This window comes from Crocodylus siamensis, chromosome 5 (assembly GCF_052110815.1).
Source record: "Crocodylus siamensis isolate JL-2025a chromosome 5, ASM5211081v1, whole genome shotgun sequence".
NCBI lineage: Eukaryota > Metazoa > Chordata > Crocodylia > Crocodylidae > Crocodylus > Crocodylus siamensis.
The window spans coordinates 110736948-110763986 of NC_143399.1; the positions used below are offsets into that span (position 1 = coordinate 110736948).

General features: G+C 41.5%; 1 protein-coding gene across 1 annotated transcript in view; it reads left to right on the forward strand.

Annotated features, from left to right (window-relative positions):
* The window catches only part of LOC149864446 (cadherin-6), a 131780-nt gene that overhangs the window by 44992 nt on the left and 59749 nt on the right, over positions 1–27039 (forward strand). The window contains exon 2 of the mRNA XM_090049952.1: positions 20682–21035. Coding sequence (XP_089906078.1) covers positions 20808–21035 — 228 coding nt within the window. The 5' untranslated portion in view covers positions 20682–20807. The remainder of the gene's footprint in view (positions 1–20681; positions 21036–27039) is intronic.

The window sequence follows — 27039 nt, forward strand, 5'->3', positions numbered from 1 at the left end:
TGTTTACATGGTCTGTCCATTCTTGCCAATAAAAACCCTACTCAGCTTTACCCAGTCATAAGTCAATAAAAGAGCTAGGGAACATGAGAATATTCAATTGATTAGTTCACCATAATAATCAGACATATTTTTTTCTAGAGCTGCTCATCTCTATTCACAGCTAATAGAGTTACTCCCTTATTTCAAGTACTAGGATCATGTGCTTTTAGTAACTGTGAACTATTCCAGTACCTGTATCTGGGAAATGTTTCAGCTCCTCAGTGATTAAGTTTTGGGTTCTGTCCCCCCAATAGTGTTTTAACAGAAAAGTTGGTTGTGGAAGGGATACTGTCTCTCTCTCCATAAGAATACTGCTTAAAGTGTTTGTATGTAGCACACAGACATGGATACACCATACATATTTCAAGAGTACTGCACTGAAAAAAAAGAAGGTTGCTAAGTGACAATATATCCGAGCATCTAAAAACAGAAAGGCATCAAGTGTTTAAAACTATAGATCTTACACTGCCCCCGCAAATATTTTTTGTCAAGTATAAAGAAATACTTTTTATTTGGCTCAAGAATACCTTGATAAATACACTGGTTTTCTCATTTGATTTTGCCATCCAATTATTTTGAGAAATGTTGTTAGATAGGTAATATCAGTAATTTTTTTACTGATGTATTTATAAAGTTTCTTTTAATGAAACTAAGATTACATTTTACTTTAATATAAAGTCAGTAGCCTTGTTGTTTCATGAGAAACCTGTAACAGGTTTGTATTTCAAGCTAATAAATTTATATTCCCGATGTGTACATATATAACATTCATGTTTTTCAGATAGGTTTATTATACCTATGCCATTTATTATCATAATTATATTCTTGCTAAGAGAATAATTTTGGGAACTTAAAGACAAAAAAAAGGCAAACCCCAAAATCTAAAAGCCAAGTCACTTTCTAAAAGTAGAACTCAAAACAGTCATTAATTTTTTTTATGATAAGAAAAAATAGTATTGGGGTTAAGAAACCAACTTGAGATTCTGGAGAGCAAGGCTCTCTATTCCTTGCTCTTCCATAACCTGCTGTATGACCTTGGACAAGTCATTGAAGTGCCTAAATACCTATGAATATCTGTGTCCTAGTATTTCTCTTCAGTTTACAAAGCTGTACCTCAAAGGAATGTTGTGAAAAACCAATATATGGAACTTTAGTAAGAAATACTCTTCTGGGCCTCTGCATACTCAGGTAATAGAGGTCTTAACTCAGATAGAAAGAAGAGCAAATATTCACATCTGGCTTTCTCAGACCAAATCAGCTGTACTTAGAAATAAGCAACAGCTAGGTTTACCTACAGACATTCAGTTTCTTCCGGGAATCATTGCTTTCCAAGTAGAAACCATCATTGTAAAAAAGTTAAGAACTCTTCTCCCAGAACAACAATGGTCCCTCCAAGATGAAGATAACTCAGAAAACCATGGTTAAACCACTCCTGGCAGAATTTCTCCTAGGAGAGCGAATGCCTGTATACATCCTCTTCTGAGAGAAACTACAGCACAATCCTGAATCCAAGGGTACTTTGCTCCTACCTACTCACTGGAAGACATGTCACTTGCTGGATTTAAGTACCCAGCTGAGCAGAGAGCATGCCCCCTTCATATTCACCGTTGTGGTGCAGGGAGATACAGGCTTACACTGAACAGTCTGGGTCAGCCAGTCAGGGCTGCTTTGTGAAATGTTGCCATCTCTCTCTAGGCAGACAAAAGCATCCTTCTGAGATGTGTGCACAGCAGACCCCCTTACTGTGCAGCATCAACACTGCAAATTCTCTGCTCTTCAGAGGCTCAGTACTCAATTTGCTGTTTCTACCAGGAAAAAAAAACTGGGAGAATTCTCCCAGATCATTTGAACAAATGAACATGTGTACACAGCCTAGGAGAGCAAAAATAGGATCAAAAATCGTACTTGACTCACTTTGGCCATACATTTTTACCAATACAACTGACTGGAAACTGGTCTATATTCATAAGAGAACAGAAGCCTGTCACACATGCTGATTTGAAATACCAGAACCCAGTCTAAAATTTCCTGCCTCCCGCACCCCCCAGCCCCAGGAATTGTGTGTTCTGTTTGTTACCTATCTAAAGTACGCTGCTTATAGAAAACCGCATAACTTAATTCCTCCTCAGACATTTTGCATGGCTGCACCTAAGCTTGAGGATTACACTGGTTGTAACTTTAACTGCGAGACACTACCTTGTTGCCACAAGAATGGTTCTTACGGTGTTAGGAGTCATAATTGTATTAGCAGTTTATATAATGTGCAAGATTCTAAATTAAAGTGGATTATGAGTGAAAGCAAATGCAACTCATTAATAGTGACTGGAGTTTTATTAACTAAAATAAAGTTTTGCCAAAGTATTCCTAACAGACTTGTTTTCAGAAAAGCCTGGCTCTCATTTGGATATCAAGTAATGGCCAAATTTTCAGTAATTTCTCAATACTTCCTGCCTTCTTAACGGCTGTGCTCATTAAAGATTAGTCTGATAGAGAACTTGGCAGTGGGAGTAGGAATTGCTAGAAGGATCAATGATAGAGCACAGAAATGCTGTAAAAGTACTAGAGGTGACCTCTCTTCCTCAAAAAAAACGAGTGAAAGAAAACTAATAAAAACGCCAAACACTTGTTGATTTCAGGAGCTCCAGGATTTTATATTAGAACTGTCTTGTGAAAGCACAGCTTTAAGAAGAAATTCAAAAATACCACAAGAACTTTAGGTTTGGTTGAAATGGTTCTACAGTTTTGTGGGATGCTCAGGCTAATTTTTGTTGTTATAGAGAATACAGACATTTCCCCTTTCTAATTTGAGAGCAGCTGCACGCTGTTCCATTCAGCACATCTCGAATGGTCAAGTTACTTTGCTTAATGAAGTTACTCTTCCAGAGTCCTAACTGTACCTGTTATTTTAATGGCAGTTATTTGTGAGATTAAGTTACCAGCGTATTCTGGGTTAAAGTGAATCTTAAATGAAAATATAACTCGTAACTATGTAAAATAGTGTGTTATGTTAGAATGCCCTTTATTTAAAGGACTTCTTAAAATCAAACAGAAGTCCCCCTTGTCCAGATTAAAAATGTTGTCTTTTGAGACAGGAAACATCTGCATACTGGAATGAAAGTACAAGTTATGCAGAAATAGAATGTCTTTTATTCTGCCCCTCAAAACTGCTTCATCAATTCTTTGGTCTCAACTGGCTACTCTGCTGAATTAATTAGCATCAAAAACATCACTCCCTTGAGCAGTGGAGGCCAATTTCCCAGCCTTTGTCTGTTTACATGGACTTATGTTCCTCTAAGTCCTCAACAGAGAGAGACCCCTCATATCATGTTCTTTGAGGATTTAGGATTAATTTCATCAGTTGTCTAAAACTAAGAGCTGAGAAGCTCCTAATCCTCAATTTGCTGCATGTGATGTGCACATAGTTAGTCAGGAATTACCACATTACACAATTTTTTTCTCCAAAAAAGTTTTTGCAAGGGGTCTAGTGGAGCCGATTTTATTAAAGACAGAGTGTCATTCTCTGTTCTTATTTACACAAAAAAAATCCAAAATAATTCCACTGAAATTCTTCCTTCCCCCAATGACTCATATATACAAGGGGTTACAAACAGATTGCATATCTTATCAGAAATATATTAACAGTAACCCGAATACAGCCAAGTAACGCTGAGTTCTGAATCTTGCTTGGAATCCCTGTTTTTAAATAAAAATTTTAGAAGGAACCAACTTCATGTTAGTCTGAAGCCACACAGAAATCAGGGTATATTTGCATGATAGACTAACTAAATCATAGATGTATGCATCTACGCACATGTTGTTAGAAACAGCTTACTTCATCAGATGCCAAGAAGGGGTCGTGCAATGCCCCACTGAATTAATAGGAACTTTTGCCATTAGCTTTAGAAGAGAGATGTTCTCCTTTACAGGATTATAAATATAAGCTTTATAGGATTATAAAAGTAGGGATCAGCTAGATTCCTGAGTAAAGTAATCATGTGTGTTATTGGAATGTAACCATGCACACGTACATATACATATAAAGAAAGCCAATAACTACAGCATTACATTTTCTTAGCATTTAACAAGTGACTTGTTAAGGACTTTCTAATGTTCTTGTCTTTAAATGATGCCACTTATTTGACTTAAATTCTTTAATAATGATTAACACTGTTCTCATTTTTATTTTTGTATAGACTTCCAATTCTTAGACAATGCAAAGTAACTAAGTCCATGCAAAATGTTGTTTCTAAAAATTTGTTTCTGTGATTAGTAATGAAAAAAAGCAACCATACATGTTTTATACTAAATAATACTTCAGCTTATCTTCAGGGACTGAAAAAAACTTACAGCAGTCACTACACCTGCTAGTTAGGGAGTCGTTATAAACTGAATTATGCACTGAAATAGAGAAGTTACCCACCTTGCCCAGTGTCACAGAGGGAATTCCAGTGTAAACCAGCATTAGAACTTATGCATGTCTGACTTTGGGTTAAGTTACATGTTACACTTACACCATACTAAATATGTAGACTGTTAAGGAGTGTTAAAGTCAGAATGGGCTGGAGAAGTCACGTGGTTAATAACATTTCTTGTTTAATACCATGTCTTGCCTGCCCAGCTCTCACTTGCCACTAGTAAGCTAGCAAGCAGGGGCATGGCTAGGAAATCTGGGCTCCATTGCTGCTCTGGATGGGGGGCAGGGGCTGGGAGTGGTGCATAGTGGGATGCTGGAGAAGTGCAAATTGCTCATTTTATCTAATTGGAGCAAACTGAAGTTACCCTAACACAAGCTAGGTAGCATGGCCCAGAGTTTTCCTCACCTGAAGTGGTATAACTTTGAGATGCTATGGGGGCACTTAGTATGAATTAATGAGCTTTAACTTACAGAAGCTAATATTCTCAATGCTCTTAGTATTGTCTAAATGTAACAAGTAGCTTTACCCTTTAGTTGCTGTAGATGAACAGCCTAGGCCTGTCAAAATAAGAGCTTGTTTAGACACCCTACACAAATACAGGAAACTAATCACTACTTGATGTATACTATTTAGTCTGTTTATACTGAGGTTATTCAGAAGCTTCTGTACCAGCCACAATACTACTTCAGGCCAAGTTATGCTGACCATAGTAGCAGCATCTGTGAAGACCCCATGTGTTTGTATCCCTTAGTCATCTAGCCCTGTTCAGAGCTGAAGTACAAAACAGGATAGTGAAAAAAGAAAAGAAAACAAGGCAGCTGATTTTCTTCAGTACTCCCTTATATTGCTGGCAAACCTACAAGAGAAATATTAGCAGACTTTCAGACAACCCAAAACCTTTTAATACAGTTAATTATTCCTGCTTGCAGAGAAATCAGACCCTAGTAACTTAATGTAGGAGTCTGAGATGAGTAAAGTGTACTAATTTAGGCAGGTTTATTGTTAATTGTGCACCTGCAACATAGTGAACCTTCAGTAAGCATGCCTGATTTTTCCTTGCTTTTTATTATAGCTGGTTATGCTTGTAAGATGCTACTTCCACCTAAGGTGAATTCTAACTTGATAACGTGCTACAGCCATGATGCAAATAGTTACTGAAAAGATAACACTGTGAAAACACAACCAGTGTTAAACTAGCCCTGATATACAAATTTGGTATACCAGAGCCCATCAACTCATTTTGCTCACCAAGCTTCACTTTGAAAGCATAGCATAAGTATTTAACAAGAGGAAAAGAAAAATACAGTGAGTACTCACCAGGTAAACAGCAGAGAAATACAACTGCTAGATACAAGATGACCACTTAAGAGCTGAAGCTGCTTGGCTTTGCCCAATTTAAAGGGCCAGTTTCAGAAGTGCATCTTGGGGGAAAAAGAACTTGTAAGAGAACACCAAATAAGGAAGAGTTAGAAATTTACTGAGAGAGAGTGTTGGGGCTGTAACACATAGAACATACATATTTCAGTAGAATAAGCTGGAGTGTAGGCAGTGTTCAGAAGCTGACCTGTAGGTGTTTCATTATGTCTTTTCTGTGTAGGAATTAAGGAAATAAGCTAATTTTAAGTATTTCCACTAGCATAATATGGGGGGGGGCAGAGAGGGGGTGCGCTGCCTAGGGCAGCAGCTCCAGATACCACATTTTTAGGTGTTCAAAAGCAGCTGTTGCCTCAGTGATGCTCCTTCACTTTAGCATAGCAGGGGCCAACAATGCCCCAGATGCCAGAGGTTCCTGGCTAGAGGACCTTGCCTCTCTACTCAGGGTCAGACTGATCATGATATTTGGGGGCAGGAAGTCCCTGGAAAAATCAGTTTCAATCCCTGGACACATCATGGAGTACGCCCTCAAAGAATGCATTTCTAAGTACTTGGAGAAGAAAGTGATCAGGAACAGTCATCATGCATATACTAAGAGCAAGTCATGCCTGACCAACCTGATTGCCTTCTATGATGAGATGACTGGCTCTATGGGTGCAGGGAAAGCATTTTTAGCAGTGATATACTTCTAACAAGTCTTTTGATATGGTCTACCAACCACAGCATTCTTATAAGCAAGTTAAGGAAGTACAGGTTGAATGATTGGCCTGTAAGGTGGATAGAAAGCTGGCTGGCTTGTCAGGCTCAATAAGTAGTGATCCTCATCACTGAGCATTAGACTGCTCAGTGTCTAATTGTCAGCTGGCATCAAGTGAAGTGCCCCAAGGGTTCATCCTGGGTCCTGTTTTGTTCAATATCTTTATTAATGATCTGACAGATGGGATGGATCATCTGTGAACTTGTCATCAGCAAGTCTGTGGATGATACCAAGCTTGGGGGAGTAGTAGATAAGCTGGAGAGTAGAATTAAGATTCAGAGTGATCTTGAGAAATTCAAGGATTGGGTCAAAATAAATCTTAAGAGATTCAGCAAGGACAGGTGTAAAGTTCTGCACTTGGGATGGAAAAATCCCATTCACCACTACAGCAGCAGTTCTATAGAAAAGGACCTTGGTGTTACAGTGGACAGCAAACTGAATATGAGTCATTGTGCCCTTGTTGTGAAGAAGGCTAATAGCATATTGGGCTGAATTAGGAGTGTTGCCAGTAGATTGAGGGAAGTGACCATTCCCCTCTATTCTGCACTGGTGAGGCCACACCTGGAGGACTGTGTGCAGTTTTGGGGCCCCCACTACAAAAAGAATATGGACAAATTGGAGAGAGTCCAACAAAAATGGTTAGAGGACTAGGGAACATGACTTATAGGAAAAAGCTAAAGAAACTGTGCTTATTTAGTCTGGAGAAGACAAGACTGAGAGGGGATTTGATAGTGGCCTTTAACTACCTGAAGGGTGGTTCCCAAGAGGATGAAGCTAGCCTGTTCTCAGTGGTGGCAGATAACAGAACAAGGAACAATGATCTCAAGTTGCAACAAGGGAAGTTTAGGTTACATATTAGGAAAAACTCCTTCTCACTAGGAGGTGGTGAAGCACTGGAAGGGGTTACCTAGAGAGCTGGTAGAATTTCCATCCTTAGAAGTTTTTAAGGCCCGTCTCAACAAAGCCCTGGCTGGAGTGATCTAGTTGGGATGGTCCTGCTTTGAGCAAGGGCGTTGGACTAATTGACTTCTTGGGGTCTTTTTCAACCCTAATTTTCTATGGTTTTCATAGATTTCATAGATTTCATAGACATTAGGGCTGGAAGGGACTTCGGGAGATCATCGAGTCCAGCCCCCTGCCCAAAGGGCAGGAAGTCAACTGGGGTCATAGGATCCCAGCAAGATAAGCATGGTTTTATGAGTCTATGAATTTTACCTTATTATCAGACTGGTATGGCTGTGCAAGTTTTCTGTCTTACTCTGTAGCAGGGATAGCCCTCTTCCTTGGATCTCTCAAGCATATATTAACAACTTTGCAGCAGCAGGATGTTGGTTGCCATGATGCCCCTGCTTTACCTGTGGCAGGTTAGGGTGTTATATCTTGTGGTTGTGTCAGGGTTGACTGTAGTTTTGCTAATAGGTTAGAAAATACATTTGGGATGGTTTGGATAGGGATGATCCTACCTCAGGCGGGGGGTTGGACTAGATGACCTCTGGAGGTCCTTTCCAGCCCTGTAGTTTTATGAACTGTCCTGATCGTGGAATTGCACTAGTGGTATGCCTCTGAGTAATTCAGAGATAGCTGACAAACATCCATGTTCCTGTTACGATTCTGGAATGAGCTCCACTGACTCCAGCTTTAGCAAGCAGGGAGGAGGAAAGCTAGGAATGCACAAAAGTGTCTTGGCTGCAATTTTCAAAAATGGCTATTGATTTGAGATGGTTCAATTGCTTGGTGCTCAGCTTAAAAGGCTGTAAACAGACCTGTTATACAGAAAGTAGGCACCCAGACTTTTCTCCAAATAAAGTTCTTCTAGAAATGTGTCATTTTAGCCAACAAAGAACTGAGCTTCCCAAAATTACTAACCACTTTTGAAAATTATAGAGAGGGCTTAATTTATTGGAAAACCCAGAAAACTGCATAGAAATGGAGTGTCTTCAGGTCCAGAGGAATGAAACTTCTCTTTATCAACCCCTTCATTTCTCACAATACTGCATGAAAAATGAGATGGAGGCATGGGGGAATATAATCTTTTTTAAAACATATGATGTTGCACAATAACAACGACAAAGTGACAGACTTCCATGACTTAGGCTTTCTCACAAGCAGCCAATGATCTATCTCCTGTCAAGTACCGCACATAACAGGGACAGTGGCACTGAATAATAATAATATGCCTTTTAATGACAGTTTGAATGTTGACCAGACCTTAAGAGCAGCAACAGCAGCACTAGCAAATCAATAATTCACTTACTGATTACTAAATCATCTCATAAACAAAGGGCTGCTGGCCCACTGCAATCCCCTCCCCATCACTCAAGAGTCACTGTCCTTCTTTCACTTATATACACATTCAAAACCACTCAGATGCTAAGCCTGGAAGTCTCTAGTGCGTGCTTAGGATCACTAGGATTAAGCTAAAGGACTCCTCATAAGATATAGTTACACATTACACTTATCACATACGTTATATTTAGATCATAGTAAACATTAATATGACTTAGTTTTTTGATCAGTTGCACTATGGTTTAAATATATATTGTAATACCACAGTGAGGTCTTGAAACACCTCCCCTGCAATCCCAGCATCAGCCCTGGGATCACACTAAGCTAGTTGAAGGCTCTGGGGCAGTGTGGGAGCTAGGGACAACACTGGTATGGCACAAGAGCTGTTCCTGGGCCCCCACACCACAAGGGAGACAGTTCAGTGCTCTGGTGCAGTGCTGGGAGGAGAAAAGCAGGGTGCAAACAGCTTTATTAGGCTCTCCCCTGCCTCCCCACACTGCACCAGAGTGCCATAATATTACCTCTGTGTAGCAGGCTGACTTTGGCTCAGCATACATTAGGTAATATGATATAGATATACACTTCACTGGAAAAAACCTAACTTTACTGTGCTACGATGGCACTTAGCACATTTTACTGCTTGAATGCTCAGACACTAGCAGTATAAGTGTATGTCCTAAGTGTAACATGTAACAATACCCATAGGCTAGGGACAGACATTCAAAAAGCCTGAGCCTGAGTTGATTCAGCCTTTGCAGGTTAGTCTAACCTGCAGAGAGTGAACTGGCTTGCAAGTGGATAGATGTTTGGCACATGCCTGCAATGGCTCAAGCCAGAAGCCCAGGGCCACTACGGCAGCCGTCCCCTTTCACAGAGAAGCTGAGCTGGGGGGGGGGGGAAGGAGGGGCATGGCCAGGCCCCATCAGGCCTGCCCCAGTGGCTCCCTGACAGCCAGGAGCAATTCAGGCACACAGGGCTAGTCAGCCCCAGAGGGGAACTCTTCCTCTTCCTCCTTTTCCTCCACTGCCACGGGGCTGGGAGGGAGGCCCTGTTCAGTGCTGAGAGGGATCTTCTCCCTCCTCCTGCCCCCCTGCAGGGGGGTGGGGAAGGGGGACTCTGTGAGGCTGTGTGGCCCCAAAGGAGGACTCTTCCCCCTGCTTCTCCCCCAATGCTGTGGGATGGGGAAGGGGAGCTCTATGGGATGCTGCCCAGCCCTGGAGGGGGACTCTTCCTCCCCTCTCAGGGCAGGGGGAGGCTTTGTTCCATGCACAGGGGAACTCTTTCCCTTCTTCCTCCTCCCCTAGAGGAGCGGTGAGAGTGCAGAGCTCAGTTGGGCAAGGTGTGGGTGTGTGGGAGAGTGGGGGGTGTAGGGACCTCTAACCACTCCCCCCATGGCATGCAGCCCCCGCTGCCTGGCAGCAGCAGCAAACAGGAAAGTCAGGGTGCTCATGCGTGGCACAGGCGTGACTCTGGCAAGTGCTGCACAGGGAGAGGAAGTGGAGTCTGCCTTATCCCTGCAGCTCTGCTCCCTGAGCCTGAGCCTGTGGCTCCAGCCACACACTGGAGCCAGCTGCTTCCCTTCCTTTCCACTGTGCAGGTCCCGGGCACTGTGCCAGGAGTGGAGGGAGCCCTGGCCCCTACTTCCCCACAGAGTCCAGTGCAGGTCTTCCCTGCTGAGAGGGTGGAGCTGCAGGTGCAATGTGGAGCCACGATAGAGGCAGCCAGCACTGCACTGGAGGTGAAGGAGTGCAGCCCTGTGCAGCCTGCCTGGCTGCTTCTATCCCCATGGCTCCATGCCATACCTGCGGCTCTGCACTCACAGAGGGGAAGCCCCATGCTGGATTCTGTGGGGAAGCAGGGAGCAGGGCTTCTTCCACTCCCAGCACAATACCGGGACCTAGACAGTGGGAAGAGGGGGAAGCCGCTGGCTCCAATGCAGGGCTGGAGCTGCAGGCTCAGGCTTAAGGAGCAGAGCCACAGGGATAAGACAGGCTCCACTCCCTCCCCCCATACAGTGCTTGCCAGAGCTGTGCCTGCACCAGGCATGAGCATCCTGACCCCTGCTGCTGCTGCCAGGCAGCGGGGGCTGCATGCCATGGGGGGAGTGTGCAGAGGTCCCTACACCTCCTCCAAACCCCACACCCCCATATCCTGCCCAGCTGCATTCTGCATTCCTGCTGCCCCTCTGGGGGGAGGAAAAGGAAGGGGAAGAATTGCCCCCAGCATGGAACAGCCTCCCTCTGCCTCCCTGCCCCCACTCTGGAGCCAGACAGTATTGTCTGGGGTGCATTGCAGTCCCACAGGGCCTGGTGGAAAGTGGAGGAGAAGGAAGAGTCCCCATCCAGTGTCTCACAAGAGTCCCCCTCCCCACCCTAGGAGGAGGAGGCAGAAAAAGAGTTCCCCCCAGTACAGAACAGAGGCTCCTCTCCACCCTGCAGGACAACCAACCCAGTATGGCCCCATTAAGCTGAAGAGGGCAGGGAGAAGGGTTAATTCCTCCCTCCATCACTTCCCTGCTGGCCCCAGCTGCGGTGGGGAAACAGGGGAAGGAAGGAAGAATTAACTCCCTCCCTGCTCATTTTGCCTTAACAGGGCCATACCAGCCAGTGTCTCTGCTAGGGCCCATCCTGCTCCGGCTAGAGAGCAGAGGGGTGGGGTCAGTCCTGCAGCTGGAGCAGAGAGCCCTCCCCAGTCCTGAGAGCATGCTGGGACATATGCTGGGTTTCTGGTTTATCTTAAACCAGCAAGGTGTCTGGGACAGATAATGCATAAACTGGTTTGAGCCAAATCTGTTACGTCTGATTTTATTAGTCTACATTCCACCAGGTTTATGTCAAACCGATTTTGGCCATTTTGAAACTGTTTTATGTGCACTGAATGTCTATTCTGTTACAGGTTTAAACCAGTTTCTGATCACTTAATCCAGTGTATGTGTAATGTCTGTTGCCAGCCATAGAGACAAGGGCCCCTAAGATCAGATAGAGGCTAGAAGCGTCATGTTGCTAGTGCATTCATTCATTTTCATTGTCATTCTGGGCTTTTCTTCCTACTAAATGAAATGAATAAAAAAACTTGTTGAAAGATACTGTGATCAACCACTTGTGGCTGCACTTCGTGTGCCTGATGTCTTGAGAATGTACCTGTAGTTTAAAAACATAAGTCTTTTGGTTTGAATGCTCTCTTGGCCTGTTCAATTTTATGATTTCAGTGTATATTTATAAAAACAAGCACTGTAACATACTGATTTATATTACAAGTATATCAGAAAATAGGTGAATATTGAAAAGATGAAACTTTCAGTGGGGTATCTTGTTTCTAAAAAATGCAATTTCCTTGTTTGTGGTTGGTATTCACAAAGGACTGTTTCACAGAGAGTGAAGGGAAAAGGCATTTCAGTTGCAGAGCTGTAAAAGCTAATTCACACTTGAGAAAATTATTAGATGGAAATGTTCAGATCTAACTGCTATAAAAGGCACAATTGTAAAGTAGGCTCAAATTCAGCAAGTACCATTTAAGTTCCAGTCAATTATGGACAAGTTTGCAATGCATGAGCTCCTGAGCAACCAGAACTTAGCTATTACTCAAGCTATACAACAAAGAATTCTTTAATCCATATGAAAACAGTATGTTTGGCAACTCCCATTTGTTTAAAAATAACTACAATCTCTTCATTTTACTAATGCAGTTACTGCCACTTTACCTCTCAGGAAAAGGTAGAATTGCTGCAGCCTTTTCCTTTTATCCTTTTTTTTGGGATACATTTGGGTCATTTGCTCATGTGCATTTTGTGTATATGCCCCTGTGGACAATCTCTGTGATTTTTCTATATATTTGCATGTCATGAAATCTGTGTTTAGTTAGGATTCTGATCACTTACAGCACTGTGCCTTCCCTATGGATCTGTATCAAGGTAAAAACAGAGGAAATATAGGGGCTGATATCCTTGTCTGGCATGTGTCATTGAAAATCAGTTTATAATTGAAATTCTGATCCATAGGATATTTCAGGATTTATAGACATAGAAGGTTATATTTAACCTCTGATTATGATAAGCGTAGGTGGATTTTCCACTGTCAAGCACTCAGAAGGAATCCTAGTTTTGCAAATTGTCTGGTAAAATGAACACTAAATTAGTGTTGGCTGGGAAAGGGTTCTGGCTAGGGCATTTCAGAGACGTGCTTAATTCAGCATATCACTAGCGCAACCTTCTATCAAACATCTTCCGTAAGTCTAAGATACACATTAAAACTGCCCCTGTAGAACTAGACATAGATACAGCTTGAAATGTTTTTTTCTATGTATCTCAAGGTACAAGGCAGGTCGTGAATGCTGAGATGCTGGGGCGGATGGAGCATCCCACAGGAGTGTGGTGGGGGTCCCCAGAGTGCTCAGCAGTGAACTTGTGCTTCTGGTCCACTTATGGGTCTGCTTGGGAGCACACAGGGGACCCCCACTTACCCCGTGGCTCTGAGACTGGTGCCTTCTGGGTCCGGGGGGGCACCCAGGGTTCCACTGCCGCCATTTGCTGAACTGGGGGCTGTAGGAGGGGGTGTCCCCTGCACACTCAGCGACAGACCCAGAAATGGACTGGAAATGCTTCCAGGTCTGCCAATGAGTGTGCAAGGCCCCCCCCCGCCGTGTTCCTGTGGGATGCTCCATCCACCCCACCATTGCAGTGTTCATGTGCCGTGCCTGGTATCTCAAGGTACGTATAAAAAACATTAAAGCTGTGCCTATGGCCAAATCACTGATTCTCTAAATCAGCATCAAATCTTCAGATTTGGATTTGGCTGAATCGAATTGGGACAGTGATCCGAATCAATGAATTGAATCACTGTCCCTGATTTGGGCTGAATCTGAATCAAATACAGCCGGTTTTGCACACCCCTAATACATACATACATGCACACACACAAATATATAGGCTATGTAACCTAAAGCATTTCTGTTTCAATAGAATGACCTGAAGTCAGTTTGGTGGATTTTATAGGCTTCTCTGTTTTCTGTGGAGGAAGTAGTTAAATTTTAAGTTATTCAGCAATCATAGTTGACAAACATCTGTGTGTGTGTGCGTGTGTGTGTGTGTGAATAAAACGTGTAACAGGTATGTGTGTATGTATGTGTGTGTATATTGATATTGATATAGATATATATACCACATGGATCTAACATGGATGTTTGTCATCTGTGATTGTTGAGTTACATAACATTAGATTATTTCCTAAAAAGAAAATACAGAAATGAATCTGTTAACTCAAATTATATATTCTATAACATTTTATGTGTTTATGTGTATGCATGCACATACACAATTTAATGGAATATATAATGGAATATAATGAAAAAATTAATGGATGACTTTAGTTCCAGTCTACATTATTTCTACAGTGTGTTATCAATTTGCTATGGTCTGTTCTATAGCTTAGACCCACATTGCACCATGTCAAGAATTCTGCCAATTTTCTTTTCCCATTTTGAGAACAGACCAGTCATTTGGAATATGAATAAGATTAATCAGTAATATGTATTAATGTTTTTTTATCATAGATTGAAGTGTATAACCTCTATTCTGGAACAAGAGGAGGAGACTGGTTGTCATTTGAAATAAGGATGTGCAACTGTTCTAAGGGTCTCTCCGGTAAAATGGTTTATGCTTAGAATCATTGAGTGCCTATACATGTGCTTGAGACTGGGGGGTGGGGGAGAGGCATTTTAATTAGTGTAGTTCCTGAGAGCCTCTCTAATTAAAATGCCTCAGTATTATATGTATTAAGCCCACACGTGTAAAATAAGGCTGCAGGACACTTTAACTAAAGCTCATTTGATGAGCTTTAAAGTGTCCCACCAGCCATTTTTTGTCCTGCAGGGTCTTCTACACATGACAATGTGGCAATGCTAAAGCATTCTAATTAGAACACAGAGCAGACTCAATTAATTTAATTAGAATGTGTTTGAGCATGTATATAGGTACACATTATGGACAACAGTGCTAAGTTGGATCCAAAAAACATGCAGAGGATTTGTTGGAATGTGTGATCAGGAATGCCAAGGTCAGCACCCACATCTATCTATGAATGGGGTGACTGCTGTCTCCAGAAATTTAGAAATGCGGATGTTACAAACATTGTTAAAGATTTGATCTGTCCTGATTTATGAAAGAAGCTGAGATTTTCAGGAAAAATGACAAAATCTGTTGGCACCCATACCACAGGTGGCAAGGCTCCTCTGACATGCTGTAATTACATTGCATCGAAGCAGACTTGATTAATTGAGTCTGCCCTAGCATGACAATTACCATGCTTCCTCAGACTCCAGTGTCACGTGTACCCATGTCCTCCACTGCTCCAGGAGTGGTGTGGGACAGGGGCGTTCAACAAGCTCTAAGTAAAGCACCCCTGCTGCCATTTTTCAGGATGGGGACCCTAATACATGAAACACTCCTGGCGCTTTAATTGGAGTGGCTCTTAGAGCCGCTGTAATTAAAGCACCTCCCCACCAATCTCAGAACACATGTATAAATGACCTGTAGTCCCACTGAATTGTAGAAAATTTGTTAAGAAACTATAAAGGAGAAATCATTGGTAGGAACCATTGAGAGCACTGTGGATAAACGTTACAAACATTCATTGTTTCCCTTATCACAGTTTAGATTTCAAAGTCAAAACTTCATCGACTGACACATTTCTGAGAAACAGTTTTACAGTGAGAACTTCCCTTACTGTTTCAGTCCCTGTTATCCACTGTCTGGAAACAACATAGATGTAAATACCCCCTGGGTCAAAATGTGAATGGAGCTTTTATCTGAAGAACCAGTCTGAACTGAGAATCCATCTCCAAATCAGGTCTCCCTAATTAATACCAATGACTCATATGCAGGTGTTTTGTTTTATGAAGTGATAGCTCAATTAATTAAATACTTCCCAGGGAGTCTGTAAATCTTTAGGTAGCTTTAAGACATGTTCTATGTATTTCAGGGTCAGCATGAGAATATTGCTGTGCATGAAAAGGTTAGTTATGAAAAGCATTACCTGGGAACTAATTTTGAATTAAACTGATATTTTTAATAATTACATGATTGTCTAAAGTAATGATCCTACAAATGCTTATTCATGTGCTTAACTTTAAGCCTGTGAGTCATCTCACAGGAGATTGCACTCTGTCTGCACTAATACTTAATTTGTAGAAGAATTATCCTATCAAAAGATTGCAGAACATAGAGACATAAGTTGCTTAGACTCCCATGAAAATCCCAGCTTTGCTATACATTTGGACTGAAAGACCCAATCTAGTTGTTTAATATAGTCAGAAAACTCATGGAAAAAATAGCTTTTTTACCTTTGATACTTAGAGCAGTGGTCTCCAAAGTGGGGTGCGTGCACACCAGGGGGTGCGCAAGACGATCCATTGGGGTGCAGGAAGAAAATATTAAAACTTCTATTTCTATTTATATAAATATACATATATTGGGGGTGTGTGCTCAAAAATGTTTTACTGATAGGGGTGCATGATCAAAAAAGTTTGGAGACCACTGACTTAGAGGATGGTTCTGCCACCAGGCAGATGGTGGTTGAAAAACAGAACAGAGTGTCCACAAGAGGGTGAACATATTGGCATGTCCTAAGCCCCACACTTAAGCTCTTCTACATAACGGGCACATCTACACAAGATGCTGACTGTGCAGTAGCTGAATAATACTGCGCAGTAGTGCATCACAGCACCAACAATGCTAATAGACTCCTGTACAGTATTATTAGGCTACTGCTTAGTAGTATCATTTAAAAGGTGTTTGCCGGCGGTACTGTGTAGTAACTCTGGTTACTGTGCATTTATTTGGTACTTGATTATACAAGCACTAAATAATGCACAGTAACCACTGCACAGTAGTGTCTCATGTAGTTGCGCCCAGTGTGGAGGGCACATAAAGCAGGTATGGCATGTTTTACTGTGGCACTCTCTGCTGGTGTCCACAAAGTGTTGACAGTCCTCAGATGGGTTGCTTATCATTTTTGTTCATTTTGCATTATTTTGAAAAATGAAAAAAGAAAATATTTCTTAAAAAAATAAAAGGGCCCCAGAACATATATTTTCCATGAAGTTCCTGCTCCTGGCTTACATTTTTTCTGCAGAAGAAAGAACATAGAGCATATGGTTTCCATGAGAAAAAATCAGAACGGTGAGACTCATACCGGAACATGAAGCATTTGAACTGAAACACAAAATGGCAGTTGCCTCACAACTGCAGGCAGGGAGATTGATCTTTATATACAGGTTCATCATAGAAAATACAAAACTGTCACATCTTACTTCAGTGTAAATCACTATGACCTCATTTATTAGGGAATATCAATACTGGACAGCCCCTAAACTGACAGATCTTAAAAGCAAATATCTAGATGATACTGGTATGCAAATTATACTGTACTTAAATGCCTGGTTTGGGCTTCTGAGTGCCAGATTTTTAAAGGAAATGCTGAGCATTAGGAGATGCTGTTAAAAAAGACTGAAGTCATCAGGAACTTAGATACAAGAGACACAGAGAGAGTGAGATAATACATATATACCTACATATATAATTTGTTTCAGGATCATTCTCTTAGTGCAGCATTTTGAGCATATCTCAGCTGGGGAAAATAAAAAACTGTATTTCACAGCTGTGATATCATTCTCACAAGTGATATTTCAACAAGAGCTGCAATAAAACCTCTCCCATGACATCAGAACTGTGAAATATTGCTGACTTCAAGTGCTGAAAACTCCCTCTCAGGAATAATTGTTTCCTGGCAATTGACATTTAGAGGACTGATCCTTTAAATGGCTGGTGCAGGCCTCATTTATGTTATTCTGCTCTCGACAGAGCTGCTGAGGAAGTGTTATGTACGGAAACATGGGTACAGTGCCCCTTTGCAGGATTCGTGCACGGGGGTAATGAAAAGAATGATGGGGATGCCTGTAACAGGATGACTTCCACTCCTTTGTACCCCAGTGACCCAGCCAGACTTCAGTAATGACAAAATAATGGGTCTGTTTATATGCTCTCCTCTGTACCTTAGACCCATCCTCCCCAGTAAGGGGAACCATGTGCACACAACCAGAACTAACTCATCACCAGTCTTTTCACAGCTGCACTCAGAGCAAATATCATGACAAGCATGCTGTTAAATGGCAGCTTGCCAGAGCTGCAAACAGCCATGGCACTAATTAACTCACCTGTACAGTGTGCAAGCACGCTCCAAAGCTGACTGTCAGGAAGATGCCTAAGAATAAAATGAAAGTTGAAAACATGATGTGAGATGGATTCTTCTATTTTATGTAACACCAGAGGGAGCGTAGCCACTACAGCAGACCAAGCTTAGAGATGGTGTATGAAGAGGAGGGTATACTGGCAAAGTGGTGAGCTGGGAGAGCTAAATGAGTCTAGAGAAGCATGACACATGCTGTAGGGACCAGAAGGAAATTTAAATTGCACCAGCTGCAATTCCTTCTGGATTCACCTCTGCATTTGCCCCTGTCTTCCCATCTAACTGCCTTTGAATTTGTCGCTATCCCTTTTTAATAGCTCATGCATTTATTACAGATGTAAATGCCTTAATGCATTCTAGCTATATTACTCCCCCCTGCATTTCTTATGCTCCCTGATTTCTCCTCCATTCAGTGGGACTTCTTTTATTTCTGTTGTAGAAAGGGCATGTATAGCCACTGGCTCTTTTCTGTTACTGCTACAGTTGTATGATTTAGGGCCCAATTTTTTTACCAGCTTAAATGGACACACATTACATGGTCTGTGGAACCAAACTGTTCCTGTTTGTGGAAGCCCTATTAATGATCATTAGAGCTAGGGGTTCTTGGTTGTAGCTGTGCTGGTCTAAGGACGTAGGCAGACAAAGTACTTTGGGTTAATGTGGTGTCTTTTATGAGACCCACTATATAGGGGGAGGAAAAATTGTTCTTCACAAGCTTTTGGGCACAGACAGGCCTCTTCAGGCAATTAGAACTAGGTGCATTAATTCTCCAGGCATCAACTCTCTCTCTCAGAATTCAATATTCCCTCTTCACTCTTCCTGTTAAAAATTGAAGAGTACAATACCATATTTTTAACAGGTTAACTTTATATTTTACCTTGCAAAGTAGTAAAAGGATATTATTCTAACAACCCTGTTCCATTACCAACTCTTCATCTAAAAGTATCAACTGGTATTTCTTTATAGAAAATGATTTCGTGAAAAGAAATGTAAGATCCTCGGGATTATTTTAGACAATATACTGCTAAGAACAGTGACATACTGAGAACAGTTGCTAAAGCCAGGCATGGTTTATGTTTAACTCCATCACTGAATCTCAAGGGCTATATGCTACTTGACCTACACCTCTGAAAACTCAAAGACTTTAATTCAGGGCACAAATTGGCTTTTGGAGTAGGATACTGTTTGAATACAACTTCACAAAAGGTTTAGAACAAAACAAAAACAGTCTCTCAGAAAAAAATTATAGTTTGGAATCTAGAGTCAGCAACATTAATTGTTCCTCAGTGTTGACGCAAAACCAGGGAAAACTCAAACCATTGCATCTACATCCCTTTTTAAGTTATGAATATGTTTGGACTGATTCTGGCAATTACCATGCTCTGTGAACAATATTTTTTTCAGTTTATGGAAATTTTTGTGAACTGATCTTTAATTCTTTTGGTATATTGAATATTCTTAATCACTTGCCATACATTATTCACTCTACATGGTTACTCTCTCAAGTTACATGATTTCATGTCTGCTCCTTGACTGGATGCCCAAATCTTTTTTTTTTTTTTGTTACATAAGATAATTCCAAACAGCATGCTTTTATTGTAGGGTGGGCTTGGGGTTTGTTTGTTTTTTTGGACAAATAATTATTCATGCTGAAATTCATGAAACTTCAAGGTTTGTGATCATGTTCATGAATACTCAGCAGGTATCCAAATGCTGAATAATAAGAGATGAACCAAATAATTGCTAATGAGACCCCACAAATCACAGTAAAGTAGCTCAGTGCTTTTATCCATGAGAATACCCACATATATATTTATTTATTTAACTGTTTAACTAGCTGTAAAAAAGCAAAAATGAAATGTGCACAGCAGGAAACTTGGTAAATTAAAATCTGTAGATAACCCCCTGTAGAATAAAACTGCAGTATATCAGGCAGTCTTAGTACTCAGGAGATATTGACAACTGCATCAATATACCCAGATATTTCACAAATCCTTTCATATGTACTGGTGACCTGGGATAAAATCATAGCCCAAATAAAATGAACATCAAAACTCCTATTGACTTCAGTGGGTAATGTCATACCAATACAGCAATGCTGTCTTATTCAATATCACACCAATACACCAACGGTATCTTATTCAAGTTTTTCAGTCATATCCATCACATCACATTTTTGTTAGGTTCATTATGTGATGGCACTAGCAGCCTTTGCACATAGTAATGTGACCCATCTAAGACCACCAAACTCATGTAGACTAATCAGCTGAACCCTGCCCTCTAGGAATTAAAAACATAAAGTAAGCACTTCATTTTGGGCCACCAAGACAGTGACTCAAACAAGCATTTTTAAGTAATAGAAGAGAAGAAGTAAATAGCAGAACTACTTACTCCTATTCAACAGAGATATTACATTCAGTTTATCTGGGGGACCACATGGAGCATTTTAAACCTGCGAGCAGCCTAGCTCTTCGACACTTACAACTGCTCTTCTTCCTTTTGGGTTTATTTGCTGTGTCACTGAATAAGTATTTCAGACAGTGCTTGATATATTGCCATTTTTCCTTGCAGGGATTCTTTGAGATTGCAAAGAACATTAAAAACATAAGAAGGCATGAGGCAGGATCCAGTACAGTAAAGTAGATCTCTTTAAGGACACGAAAGAAATCATTGCTTGGACCTTTTTCTGCTGTCATAATGAGAACTTACCATTGCTTCTGGTTGCTGTTTTGGGTTGGACAGCACCATCAAAGTTCCTCAACTCCATTATCCAAAAGGACTAGTGGCTTCCCAGTAAAGGAAAAGGTCTTGGAACTGTCTGGAAATAACAGGAAGGAGCTTAATCGTTCCAAAAGGAGCTGGATGTGGAATCAGTTCTTTCTCTTGGAAGAATACACAGGATCTGACTATCAGTACGTTGGCAAGGTAGGATTCCTTTACACACATCTATGTTCTTATTTTAAAAAAGATTTAGGAACCCCATTTTAATGAATGTGCAGGACTTATGAATTATCGAAATTTAGGGGCTGCTTCTTGTCTAATCAGCTTGTTATGATGAATAGTTAAGGTCGAGAGGACTGCAGAATAAAGCTGTGCTGCAGTAGCAACACGGGAATGAAAATGCTCTGATCTAACTAGCATGGTCCACAGACATTTATTTGTGTTTATTTTAAAGCTTTTGATCTGATCATTGTCTCAAAATCAGAAACATTATCCAGTAATCACCTGATGTAATGTGTTGCCTGATGTAATATAGGATCTCATCACTGACTTCACTGGAATTATTGCAATTTAGACCAGATGAGAATTTGACCTAAAAGGTTTTAACAAAATATACATTTAAAATCTATGTGAAGTGACACATTCCCCTTTTTGGAATTAGCCAACACCCAAATTATAAAGAAAGAAGCTCAACATAGAGGTTCAGAGATCATTTTGACAAGAGTTAATTCTCTAATATAACATAGTATATATAGCTAGCATATTACTAGCATATAGTAATATAGCATCTCATCACTGACTTCACTGGAAGTATTGTAATTTAGACCAGATGAGAATTTGACCTAAAAGAATATTTGACAAAATATTCTGCCTGCCAAAAAGTAACTATTTCACTGCTCATTTCCCACTTCAGCTTTTCTGCCACTGCTATTTTTAAATGTATTTTGGAGAGCTGCTGAAATTTTTGTGTCTTGCTTTGGAACACAAAGTATGTAGGGCACTAAAAAAAAGAGCATTTGCCACATTAGCAAGAAGCAAAACAGTTAAAACCTTTTTTTTGTGCTCAAAGCATGATAACAGCTAGGAAAGTGTCTGTAAAAATCACACCTGCTTCCTGGCTATATCTGCTCCCTTAGTGCTATAGAGTCACATCTGCTACCTTTATTGAGGCTACAGAGCTAACACAATTATGGAAGAGCCAGAGAGATTTTATGCCACCACAGCCACCATCAATAACATTGCCAATAAGATACAAATGCAGAAACTGTACAACTGGTAATGATGTATGAGGCAGAAGTGCACAGGTGGTTTTCCTATTCAAGATGGAGCTGTGCCTGGTTTACCTTGGCCATTTAGGATCTAGACAATGCAGTTGATCATGGTGGCTCGCCACTTGTTCTCCCTCCAGAGCTCTGCCCATTCTCCTCAGAGCTGCTCCCCATGCCTAAGCTTTTCAGTGTCAGGTGGATGTGACGGCCATCTCCCACTGCACCACAGAAAGGCATGATTCAAGTGAAAGAAGAGCTAGTCTGCAGCATTAATAGTGAGGCAAGCAGGTGGATCAGCATTCATGAAAAGTCCCTTTGGCTCTCTTCTACAGAAAGAAGCCAAAGGCATCAAGTGGTCAGAGAGAAAGGAAAGAGGAGATAAGAGGAGAATGGAGGAAAAACTTAGGGAACAGAGAAATCAAGAGGAGAGAGAACCACAGAAGATGATAAAAGAGGGAAAGAAATGGGGGGAAAGGGTTGGGGAAAAATGGCTACCCATAAAGAAAACAAAAACACACGGACAGACTGAAAACCAGCAGAAAGGGAAGAGTAGCAAAAAGAAAAAGCTAAGAAAAACCTGTCATTTGCCCTGTAAATTCTGACATGGAGTCCACTCAAATCCCACGGGCCGTGGTTGCCCCACAGTAGACTTCAAGTAACAGTCACTGACTTCAAGTGAGACTGACGCATAACCTTTAGGGGGAGAGAAAAGTATGGCAGAATGAGCTTGACGAGTGGCTGTTAAGAAAAAAAAATAATAAAGCCTCTTTGGCCTTGTAAACCAAACAAGTTTGATGTGGAGTCATTGAGAGAGAATAAATGTGGAAGACCATAATGTTATTTTTAGAGTTACTTTTCTGTCCATAACTGGCACTTTAATATACTCACTATTGCAAAGCATGGAAGTGACACATGATATATAAATGTCATTGATTCCATGTCCCTGGGCTGTTCACAAGTGGCCTTTCACACATCCTTCAAGTGCCAGAACTGCTCTCCCTCTTGTAATTGAACAATTAGCCAAAAGGCAGTAAAGATCGGCTATTTATTATTTGACATAGTTAAATATTTGAGTGAGACTAAAACACGGGAATATCTGAATGAATGTATAATTTAGGTAACCAAGCTATTTAACTGAACCAGTGGCTTTCAACTTTTTTTCATTGGTGGACCCCTAAAAACTTCAAATGGAGGTATGGACCACTTCGGAAATTTTGAATGGAAGTGTGAATTATAAGTATGAGTATTCACATACTTTTGATTGATCATCATCATCTTTCACAGATTCCTTAGACATAGTCTGCAGACCCCCAGAGGTGTATAGACCACAGGTTGAAAGCCCATGAACTAAACAATTACACACGATTGGTGTGGACAAATGAGCATAATGAATTTAGAACCTGGCTTTCCTGTCTTTTGGTTGAGTGCCTGAACCTCTCAGCCATCGGGGCATAAACACGAGCAGACCCATATCCTCCTCCTCATTTTTGGGGGGCCACTTTATCTGTGAAATAGGAGCTACATTAAGAGGATCAGGTAATAGACTGCAGGATTGAGAAGAAAGAATAGCTTAATTAGTGGAACCATTAAAAAAAGAAGGGAGGGTCGTTAACACCTGTGGAATGAAGAGTTTAGAAGTCAGATAGATTATAATGAACCATGACATGTGACTCCCTCAATGCTGCCTGAATAGAAATGCTGCTGCCAGTTGGTTTTAAATGTTGGGTGGTCCAGGAATCAAAAGGGGGTGTGACTCTACCACTGCACACCCCTGCCATGGGTCCACCCCTGTCTGGCCCTTATTTATAGTTTCATAGTTTGTAGGGTAGGAAGGGACCTGAGCAAATCATTGAGTCCGACCCCCTGCCATGGCAGGAAAGGGTACTGGGGTCAAACGACCCCGGCAAGGCGTACATCTAGCCTCCTCTTAAAGACCCCCAGGGTAGGAGCCAGCACCACTTCACTTGGAAGTTGGTTCCAGACCGTAGGGCCCAGACCGCGAAGTAGTGCCTCCTGATACCTAGCTTGAATCTACCCTCTGTTAGCTTGTGACTGTTATTCCTAGTCACACCTGGTAGTGTTCAGGGGAACAGGGACCCCCCCAATGCCTGCTGATCCCCCCGACTAGTTTGTAATAGGCCACTGGAACCCCCCATAGCTTTCCCTTGTGGAGGCTGAACAGGTTCAGGTCCCATAGCATCTCCTCATAGGGCCTACCCTGCTGCCCCCTGATCATGCAAGTGGCCCTCCTCTGGACCCTCTCCATGTTGTCCACATCCCTCTTGAAGTGCGGTGCCCAGAACTGGACGCAGTACTCCAGCTGTGACCTGACCAGTGCCGCGTAGAGGGGGAGTATCACCTCCCTGGACCTGCTCGAGATGCACCTGTGGATGCATGACAAGGTACGGTTGGCCTTCCTAACTGTATCCCCACACTGCCGGCCTATGTTCATCTTGGCATCAATGATGACTCCAAAATCCTTTTCTGTCTTTGCACTGACAAGAGGGGAGGTCCCCAGCCTGTAGGTATGCTGCCGGTTCTTCCTTCCCAGGTGCATCACCTTGCATTTGTCAGTGTTGAATCCCATCTTGTTCTCGTCCACCCTGTAACCTGTCTAGGTCCGATTGCAGCCTATTTGTTCCTTCTAGTGCACCTACATCCCCCCACATCTTAATGTCATCAGCAAATTTGAACATGGTGCTTTTTACCCCCTCATCCAAGTCACTGATGAAGATGTTGAACAGTGCAGGCCGGAGGACTGAGCCCTGCAGAACCCCACTGCCCACATCCCTCCAGGTTGATAATGACCCATCTGCTACCATTCTCTAGGTGTGGCCCTCCAGCCAGTTGGTGACCCATTTGACTGTGTGGATGTTGACACCACAGTCCCCCAGTTTCTTAATGAGAATGGGGTGAGAGACAGTGTCAAAGGCCTTCTGAAAGTCCAGGAAGACTATGTCCACTGCTACCCCTGCATCTAAGGATTTGGTGATCTGGTCGTAGAAGGCCACCAGGTTGGTCTGACAGGACCTGCTGCTAATGAACCCGTGTTGGTTGTCCCTAAACATAATCTCCCCTACTGGCCCCTCATCAACATGCGCCAGAATAATTCTCTGAAAAAGCTTGACCAGGATTGAGGTAAGACTAACCAGCCTATAGTTTCCTGGGTCCTCTTTCCTCCCCTTTTTGAAGATGGGAACCACATCTTAAGCATTTAGATGCTTAAAGGCACTGAACTCTTCTGAGAACTGGGATACAGATTTGTGTGTGGTGAGCACTTGACAATCAGCCCTCATTACTAATATATCACACAGGATATTGCAGCTGCTGCCTACAAGAAATTCCTGTCAACATTGTAAGAATTGCTCATATGCGCTGGCCACATAACCAGATCCACCAGTTCTGGTCTGTGACTATGTGTCTTATTCCTGCATATTCAAGTAATGAAGCCTAAAAAAAAACAACAACCCCACTGTCGGTTAGTCTCAGACATAATCACATAAGAAACTCAGAAAAGTTCTTGGCTGGAATTATTCATTGTGCTGCTGAATAACTTGTGAGCTGAGGCTATTAATTGGAGTGTGATTGATGGGTAGAGTGACATTTTAACTTGAAGATATCTCTTCTTCTGGTTCAGGAATTATGACACTTGGTAGGGGCTGAATCCCAAAATAAAATAAAAGGATCATAGGAGCATAAAAGTACAGAGGTGCCCAACACTACTTTACAGCACTAATCCAAAATATTGTGGTTCAATTTTTAAAAAGAAATTGATCATACCAGTAGCTACTCAGTGGGATTTAAAAGGTTTAGGGGATGTACTCGTTTAAAATCATAGGGGGAATGTGAGTGTAGGCACAGCCAAGCAGATTTACACATTAGGTGGTGGTGAATGAAGATATTTTCCTTAGCGCAATCTTCATAAATAATAGATACTGTGTCTCTGTATGTGGTAGATCCTTTAAAAGACTTTACCGCTGACTACATACAGCTGAACAAAAGATGCATCCATTCATTGACCTCTGACATGAATAGGTTTGTCAGAACTCAAACTTACAAGTTGTTGCCAAATAAGGGAATATGATGCCTCTTCTTTCCGACTGAGGAAAGTTTTAAACAAACTTAAATCTTATTTATTAACCAAGATATAGCTTTTGGCAGCCCATAGTGGAAAAGAACTACTTACTTTCTTGATAACATGGAGGACAACGATAGAACAGCTTTGTCACATTCTGTCAGTCTGTCACCAGTAAGGACTGCTAGCCACAGTTTTGCTGTGTCTTATTGATGGTCACATAATTTAAGCAGCAGGCTTGCCTGCAAGCTATCCAATGTTAGTACCCCCATACACTCCATCATAAACTATCATCCTCTACTGACAATTTCATTTTTTCTAGAGAGATAAAGTCAGAGTTGTTCATCTACTGTGTTTCTGGCAGTGCATAAAGACTGTTGCCTTACTTTAGCCAAAGTTAGGATCTTTCTCTTTAGTTTGTTACTACATCCTTGGCTGTAATAGGAAGTACCTTTAGGACAAACAGATTCTGTTCTACACTGCTTTTTCTTTTCATTATGGTCCTTCTGGGGATAAATGTGATACAACACCAGTAATAGTATGTTTCCCTAATGATTAGCATTTTCTAGGAAACCACAGAAAGAAAAAGCTAAGGCCAATCTGAACCATATCAAGAGGTAACATTCAGGCTATAAGTCAATAAATAAAAAGTAGTATTGTTGCTGGCACACAAAAAGGTTTGTTTGGATATCAATGGTTATCGCATAGCATAAGTCGGGCTACAGCATTTCAGAAAATGACTCAGGTACTCCAGAAGTTAAATGGTATCATCTGTTAACTGGACAACATAACAACAATCAGGAGACTTCTGTGCTTCCCGTCTTCTATCATCCTATCCTTGGCACTGAAATTCTCATTATAATTC